Genomic DNA, 8612 nt, shown 5'->3' with positions numbered 1-8612 from the left:
CCCACTTTTTTCCTAATCCTTTTCGAACATGGATTATATTTGGAAATTAAAATTCAAATGATTAGAAAATTTCATATTTTGTCAAAAAAAAAAATATTAGAAAATTTCATAACTACTTATTAGTTGATTTAATATTTTATACATAAATGTTGCCTCCTTTTCTCTCTAAAACCAAACGCCTTTCTCTGCTGCTCAACTCCGACTTCCACCGCCGGCCTCGGGCCGGAGCTCTAATGGAGCTTTGAGCCGGCGGTTTTAGTCACCTTCTATGTTTGCTCTCGCTCTTCTTCCGCCCCGACCACTGTCGCAGTTCCGTCCGCCTCCGACCACCGCCACAGATCTTCTTCTTCCGTTTCACTCCCTTTGAATAAAATAATAGTAGGTAGGTATTGACTCCCAACCCTACTTTGACTTTACCCACTTTTTATTTTCTCTATTATTGTGTTTTCCTTCGTTAGTTTCACGAGCATTTTTACTCTCGTTACTTTCACGAGCTTTTCATTTTCATTAGCATAAATCGTTTAGTTTGGTTTCGACAAGTGTTGATCTTATCCTGGGCGAGCAAAAAAGAATGATAACGAAGACCCAGATCTTTGATGAAGCTTTAATTTAAGCTCTCTGAAGGAACATACCTTCATAGTTATGAAACAGTATGCGATTCAAGTTTTCTATAGCATAGTTATAAAAGTTGTTTTTATGTCTGACTGTAAGGAATGGTTTACCATTTCATTGATCATTCATTGATATAAACGTTTTACGTTATGAATTAATGGAATAGCTACGTTTACCTTTAAAAAAATATTTTATACATAGATTGCTTCTTAAATTTTCTATTAATTTAATTATTAGCTGCTATATTAAAAGGGCGTGAATGAAATAACGATTATATTATGAGTTTGACGATACCATCACCTCTTGATTACTCAAAATTCAAAAAGTTGAAGTTCTTGCTTATTATGAATGTGAAAATTTTCTACATCTTTTAAGTAATTGTAATTAAATTAACTATTAGTCCAATTTAGTATTAATTTTATGTCTCACTATGGACACTGGTTTAGACAAATACCCTTCGAAAGAGATTGCAGTAAACATAATAGTTATGCCATGACGTGTAGTAACATGAACACAAGTGGTCCGTAATTTTTCTCTCTATTTTTTTCAAACTTAATATTTTTCTTTTTTATTTGTATTTTTATAAAAATAAAATTATATATAGAGCATATCATTAAAAAGTTTCAATTTAAAATTACAGTTATATTGATATTTTAGAAGTACTCAAAAAAATATTGATATTTAAAAAAAATAAATTTACAATTACATAAAGTCACTAGGAGTAGGTTCATAAAGTCACTATTGTATTGTATAAAGTGAGGAAGGTGCACATTTTAGGTGTTACTAGTGGGCACGGGACAACCAGGTGCGGGACAACAGCGAGGGGAAGGGGGCTCGGGAGGTGAAAGCAACTTGGTGACGGCCTAATATCAGGCATCCTAGGAATTTATTCTCTTTTAAGGCTCTAAGCCTACTTGTATAATTAAATAAACCTTCATACATGAGAAAGGACAACCAATATTCAATAATACAAAATATTTACTATCTCTAAATTATATTCTCTCTATATTTTTTTAATATTTTTATATACTCATTATTTTAATGATAGCAATTGATCAGTTGTTGACTTCTCACAAGTCATAAAATCAATAGAGAGGGGTTGGCACAAGACCTACTAAAAAATGTTGAGATTTCATAAATAATTTACTAGTCAAAACCTTTTTCTTCTACTGCCCATAAATTAATTCAATTGATCATCTTAATTAACGTGTCACTCCAACGATAATGTTGGAGTTTGAATCTCACTGGAAAGCTAGAGGTCATTCGAGACCTTAACTAATCAGAGGAGATGAAGACCCATTGTGTGTAGAGTGCCAGAGTTTACAAGTAGGGTGAAAATTTTGGAATTGAAAAGACGACTCACAATTTACTTGCTCTAGCGATTCTAAGACAGTAACTTTAAGAGCATAGAATTAGTTTAGTGTAGAATGAGAAACCTAACGTATTAAAAGAAAAGAAAAAAAGGCAGATACTTAATATATAGGTAATATTTTGATGCAATATTACTTTAATAAGCTCAAATTATCTGCTGCATCAAACGTCACTAAAATTCTTATTTAAGAGTCTAGAACATGTTGTTTTGAAAAAAAACAAAAAACAAAAAACAAACTAAATCTAAGTGTCTTTGAAGATAAAATTTATTAAAATTGGACATATTATAAATCTTGTAATAAATATGATTTAAGATTTTGATAGTGTAATTTGCAATCAATTCAACCCCAGAGTCCAACTACTTAACGAAAATTTTAAGTGTTAATTAAATCGTTAAGTAACAAACTCATTTAAGCAGTTATAGTTTCTTGAATGACAACTTTTTGATCTAGTTCAACAGTTATTCAAATATCATAGTTCGCACAATTAAAAATACAAGTAACCCATGAGAAAGCAATAAAGGACATTAAGCTTTGATAACCCAGTTTGGAGCATTCAAGCTCTTACATCTGGGGCATCCCATGAAAAAGACTGTCTGATTCATCATTGCTATAGGAAACCGATTCAACAAATCAACAAGAAGAGCGTGCAAACTCAAATGACAAACACGAAATGAATAAATGGTATTTAACTTAGAACAAGAAATGTTTTTTTTCTAATATTATGAAAAAAAATTATAAATAAAGCTGTCCATAAATTTTCTGATTTTCCATTAGAAAACAAAATAATTTTTGCAGTAATATTTTACAAACCCTAATGTATAATGTTCTAATGGAATCCTGTTTCGTAACGAATGTCTTGAAGAAAATACCAATTGAGAAACTCTGATCCTTTAAGAAGGAGAATCCTAGATTTTGCGACGGCAGAGAGGGCATGAAGGGCTTCTCTTGAACCAAGATGAGAGGCAGTCGTCGTGAAATGAGTGATGGGTGCACGGCAACACAACCACATCTCTTCCCGCCTTTAACTCCTCCAAGCAAATAACGCAACAATTACCGCCGCCCTCCTCTATTCTCTTCCTCTTTAACGACTTCACTACGGACATTTCATCGGAGGCGGCGGGGGCGGCGCCATTATTTACTCCCTCCGCTGCCGCTCCGAAATCTCGATCCTCCACGTAATCTCGTATGTGAACCGTGCGTATGTCAACCCCAAGATTACACTTAAACTCCCTTGCTTTCTCGATCACTTCGTCGAAGATTTCTTGGAGGATGTCGCCGTGAATAGGCCAGTAAAACGGCAATTCGGAGTAGATGAAATTCCCGCAGTCGACCTCCGACCCCTCCTCCAGCAAGTCGTCTCCCACGCATACGGTTCGTGATTCTACCTCGTATTCTCGGCCATCGTCGTCAATGTCGTCAGCTGTGTGGTGAGAGAAGCGGACGTGGATGTGAGACGCCGCAGAAGAGGCGCCGCGGCAATCGAACAAATCTGTGGGATACGGCCGCACGGAATAGAATACGTCATAGTCGGAATAGTCTTCCGCCATTAATCCTTTCTTAGCTTCTTCTTCGATCTTCTCTTCTCTTTTCGTCGCACCTTAAATATAATTGCGGATTAGGAGAGTTTGGCTTGTTTGGTAAATGGTTTAGGTTAGAGGGTATAAGTAGGTATATATAAGTTTTCTAAATCCTTATTTGACAAGAACTAGGGTTGTGTACGAAAAATTGAAAAAAATCAAGGGTTGGGATCAGAATATTTTAATCACATAAAAAATCAATTTGATAAATCTAATAATTTGGGCCATTTAAGATTACTTTTTGTTAAAGAATTGATATACAACAAAATATACATGAAATTTATTCGTAAGCTCATTTTAGATAGTATTTTTTTATTAAGTTTTTAAATAAATTTTAAAATATATTAATAAATTAAATTTATTACAAATAATTTTTTTAATGAAAATAAGTAATAAAAAACAAAAAACTTACTATAAATATTATATTATAGTATATTATATTGTAGTGTAAATATATTAATTATTTTTAGTTGGAATTTAATTTAGAAATGAAAATTGAGATTTGGATTCATTGCATGGTGTATAAGTTTATATTTAGGTGTGTTTGGAAAGCAGGAAAATAGTTTTTGGAAAATGATTTCTGGAAAATGACACATTTTCCAGAAAATATTTTCCTTTCTTGTGTTTGGCTACAGAACAGAAAACTGTGTTGGTGTGTTTGGCTCATTTTCCAGAAAATGGATAGGAAAATGAACATAATTATATAATTGAATATTTTAATTAATTTGTTTAAATGTAACAACATTTATAACAAATATACAATCCAAAAAATAAAATAATCACAAAAAAATCACAACAAAATAATATCTATCTCATAAAAAAAAATAAAAAATAAAAGTGGCCGACTGGTTTCAGATGTCAAATAAAAAAAACAAAACTCATAATATCTATCTCATAATAAAAAAAAAATTATTACTTAAAAACAAAAAGAAAAAGTTGAAGATGTCAAGAAGATGGGATGAATATGAAGAAGTTAAAGCATTTAGGAGGCCTAAGGAGATGGAAGAAGCAAACTTTGGAAAATGACTTCCCCCAAAAAAAAGGGGAAGTCATTTTCCATAAAATTGGGCTTATTTTCCATTGACCAAGAAGTTCATTTCCATTGACTCTATTTCCCCCCTTCTTCCCAAACACCAAAAACCCGGAAAATGATTTCCAGAAATCATTTTCCGGGTTTCCAAACACACCCTTAGTGTAAATCTGCTAGTTTATTTAAATTGAAAGTTTAGAATATTAATTTGAAAATGTCAAATTGTTTAACCTGGCCAATAAGTTCGACAGTCTAAAGTTTTTTTAAGTAAGGCCAAGAATTTTGAACTCGACCAAAAAAAAGAAAAGAAGATATATAAGTCCCAATTGATAAGCTCGACAGCCTAATAGGGTTATCTCAAAATTGAACGAATGGGCCCGATTGACATCCTATGGTTAATGTAAGTAATTACTTTTTTTTTTTTTGAGTAATTACCTTTAAAAGAATAAAAAAAAATTACTGCTACTATTAGTATTTTTTTTAGGTTATAGATATACCCCGTATATAATATTTTCTTTTTATTTCCGGGTGGAAGGGGGAAACCCGGTAAAACAAAGCAATCAGCTAATTAGAACTAGCTACGCATGCGCCATTGTGGGAACTGGGAAGCCTACCTGCTGCATCATCCTCCAACAATCTAAACACTGGTGGTAATTACAGAATCATATATTGGTGGTGGGAGCAAAATTATAAAAGCTGTCCGTAAATTTTTTCTTTTTTCATTAAAAAACAAAATTGTTTTTGCAGTAATATGTTACAAACTCTAATGAATAATGGAATCCTGCTTCACAATACATGCATGTCTTCCAGAAAATACAATAAATTCACAAGTGGAATAACCTCTCAAAATGGTAAAAAAATATCTAACCACTATATTACTTGAGTTATCATAATTTACAATTTCCAGATGCCTTAGGGTTTAGGGTTTAGGTTTTAAGGTTTAGGACCACAGCGTGGGGTCCTGGGGTCCTTGGATTGAGAATTTAATCTACTCCTTGAAGCGTAATTAAGAACGAGAATCCGCCGCGGCGGCGACGGTGGCAGTAGACATCTTGCGACGGCAGAGAGGGCAGGAAGGGCTTCTCTCCAGCCAAGATGAGAGACAGTCGTTGTGAAAAGAGTGATGGCTGCACGGCAACACAGCCACATCTCTCCCCGCCGTTAATTCCTCCAAGCAAATAACGCAACAATTACCGCCTTCCTCTATTCTCTTCCTCTTTAACGACTTCACTGTGAAACCGCCATCGGAGGCGGCGGCGCCGCCATTTACTCCCCGCGCCGCATCTCCAAAATCTCGATCATCCTCGTACGTTTCTTGAACATCGTCGGAACTTCGTACGTGAACCGACCATATGTCAACCCGAAGATCACACTTAAACAGCAACGCTTTCACGGCCACCTCGTCGGCGATGTCCAGTACGGTGTCGGCGTCGATAGGCCAGTAACACAGCCCTTCGGAGAAGATGAAACTCCGACATTCGTCTCCCGATCCCTCCGCCAACACGTCGTCGCTCAGGCATATGGTTCGTGATTCCACCTCGTATTCTCCATCGTCGCTGTCGTCAACTGTGTGGTGAGAGAAGCGGACATGGACGTGAGGCGGAGACGACGGCGTAGAAGAGGCGGCACAAGCGAACGGAGCTCCGACGGTGGGATACCGCCGCACAAAATAGGTTGTGAGATAGTCGGAATAGTCGTCAATAGTACTCTCCGCCATTAATCCTTTCTTCTTCGATCTGCGCAGCTTAAATTGCGGGTTACGAGAGGTTTCCTAAATCCTGGATTTATTTGACTGGAACTTCAGTTGTTCAGGTTTTATATAAGGAAACTTGCGTGATCCTCAAGTTGCCAAATTTTAGGGTTATGGCTAAAATATTTTAATAGCTTATTTAATAACTATAATCATATATAAGCTTTGTTGGATAATGTTCTTAAAATAAATTAGTAGCTTATTAACTTTTTTCAATCTTTATCTTTATTATTTTAAATAAATGACATCTTTACCCCTCTCAATTAAATCATTTTGATAGGTCCACCTTGCAAGGTGGACCTGGGTCCCATTCCACTATATTTTTTAAAAAAATTAAATAAAATTACTAAACATATAGCCCTGAAATATATGAATGTGGAAGTTTCAAATTGTGAATATGGAGTATAGAATTTGTGAATGTAGAGTTATGAATGTGTGAATATGGAGTATAGAATTTGTGAATGTAGAGTTTTGAATGTGTGAATATGGAGTATAGAATTTGTGAATGTAGAGTTATGAATGTGTGAATCTGTAGTAGAGTTAACAGAGTTCTAGCTGTCCTGAAATGTGTGAATGTGGAGGTTTCAAATTGTGAATGTGGAGTATAGAATTTGTGAATGTATAGTTATGAATGTGTGAATCTGTACTAGAGTTAACAGAGTTATAGCAACTTGTAGTCCTGTAATGTGTGAATGTGGAGTATAGGACCTGTGAATATAAAGCTTTGAATGTGTGAATGCATAAAGTGGTAATATAGTTACTAAACATATAGCCCTGTAATGTGTGAACGTGGAGTTTTCAATTTGTGGATATGGAGTATAGGGTCTGTGAATGTAGAGTTTGTGTTCTGTTGCGATGAGGAGCCGCCGTTAATTTTTTTTTTTAAAAAAATAAAATTGTAAAACGACGTCGTATTGGACCCAAGTCCACCTTGCAAGGTGGACTTGGGTCCACGGCGTAACTACTGTAAATTTAGTGGGCTAGTCAGGTAGTCTAAAATCTAAATCACTTAAGACTATTCTTTGTTACAGAACTGATAACCAACAAAATATATTTTTTAAAGTAGTTACGCCGTGGACCCAACAAAATATACTTTGAAAAAAAAGTTTATATATGAAAACTCATCTTTAATATTTTTTATTAAAATTTTAAATAAATTTTTAATAATATATTATTAAGTTTGTTAAAATAAAATAATAATTTTATGAAAATTTAAAATTTTATTATAAATATTATATTATATTATAGTGCAAGCATATTAGTTATTTTTAGTTTGAATTTCGAAATGTAAATCGAGGTTTAGATTAATTGAATGTTGTATAAGTTTATATTAATTATTGTAATTGCATTATTAGTTTATTAAAATTGAAAGTTTAAAATATTAATTTGAAAATGTAAGCAATTTTAGTTTAACGTGGTTGATAAGTATGACAACCCAAAGTTTTACGGTTAGGTCCAAGAATCTTCAACCCGATAATACAAATGATAAGTCCAAATTGATAGACTCGACAATACAATAGGGGTAGCTCAAAATCAAACTAGTTGGCCAGATTGACATTCCTATGATTAATGTTATTAATTACTTTTTTTATAAAATAAATTTTAGGGCTATTATCAATTTATTCTTTGTACAGATATAATCTGTATATAATATGGGTAACACTTGTGTGAAACCGTCTTATGCGGCTCAATCCGTGAAACACGAGGTCAAATTTTTTATTAATAGGTAGAGTCTTTGACATCATTAATTAAATATCCAACCCGTGAGATCCGCAAAACTGTCTCACACAAGTTTTTGACATATAATATATGTATGCATAGGGATTAATTGAGGCGAGCTGAAACCTTGAATAAACAAAACTCGAAAATCAGCTCAATTAAAAAAAATTTAACAAGCTCTACCAAATTTTATTTTTTTGAGCTTGAGCTCAACTGGACTCCAACTAACATAGATTATAAAAAAATTCAAAATATACATATCCATTATGCCTTACACACACATATATATAACTAAATTTGTAAAAGCGCAGCAATGTTTTTAAATTTGTAATATCAATGTGAAGAGGTAAAGTAAATCTGAAATAATGAATAGAGTTAATTACACTTTTGGTCCTGTGACTATTGGGGTCTTGTTAATTTCAGTACTTGACTTTAAAAACTAACAATTTAGTCCTCTAACTATACAATTTTTAACACATTTGGTCCTCCCGGCCAAATTTCGCCGGAATCTTTTAATTCTATTTTAATTTGTTTAATTTAAGGGCAAATAG

At 33.7% G+C, this 8612-nt stretch overlaps 2 protein-coding genes across 2 annotated transcripts; both read right to left on the bottom strand.

Moving 5' to 3' along the window:
• Positions 1–2890: 2890 nt before the first annotated feature.
• On the bottom strand, positions 2891–3532 carry LOC116006794 (E3 ubiquitin-protein ligase RNF181-like). The gene has a single exon (XM_031247285.1). The coding sequence runs from the start codon at positions 3530–3532 to the stop codon at positions 2891–2893; it is 642 nt and encodes a 213-aa protein (XP_031103145.1).
• A 2066-nt stretch (positions 3533–5598) lies between these two features.
• LOC116006793 lies at positions 5599–6309 on the bottom strand. Its single transcript, XM_031247284.1, has one exon. The coding sequence runs from the start codon at positions 6307–6309 to the stop codon at positions 5599–5601; it is 711 nt and encodes a 236-aa protein (XP_031103144.1).
• Positions 6310–8612: the final 2303 nt, after the last annotated feature.

The sequence above is a fragment of the Ipomoea triloba genome, chromosome 15 (genome assembly GCF_003576645.1).
Source record: "Ipomoea triloba cultivar NCNSP0323 chromosome 15, ASM357664v1".
NCBI lineage: Eukaryota > Viridiplantae > Streptophyta > Magnoliopsida > Solanales > Convolvulaceae > Ipomoea > Ipomoea triloba.
This window is presented reverse-complemented; position numbering and strand designations above follow the sequence as displayed.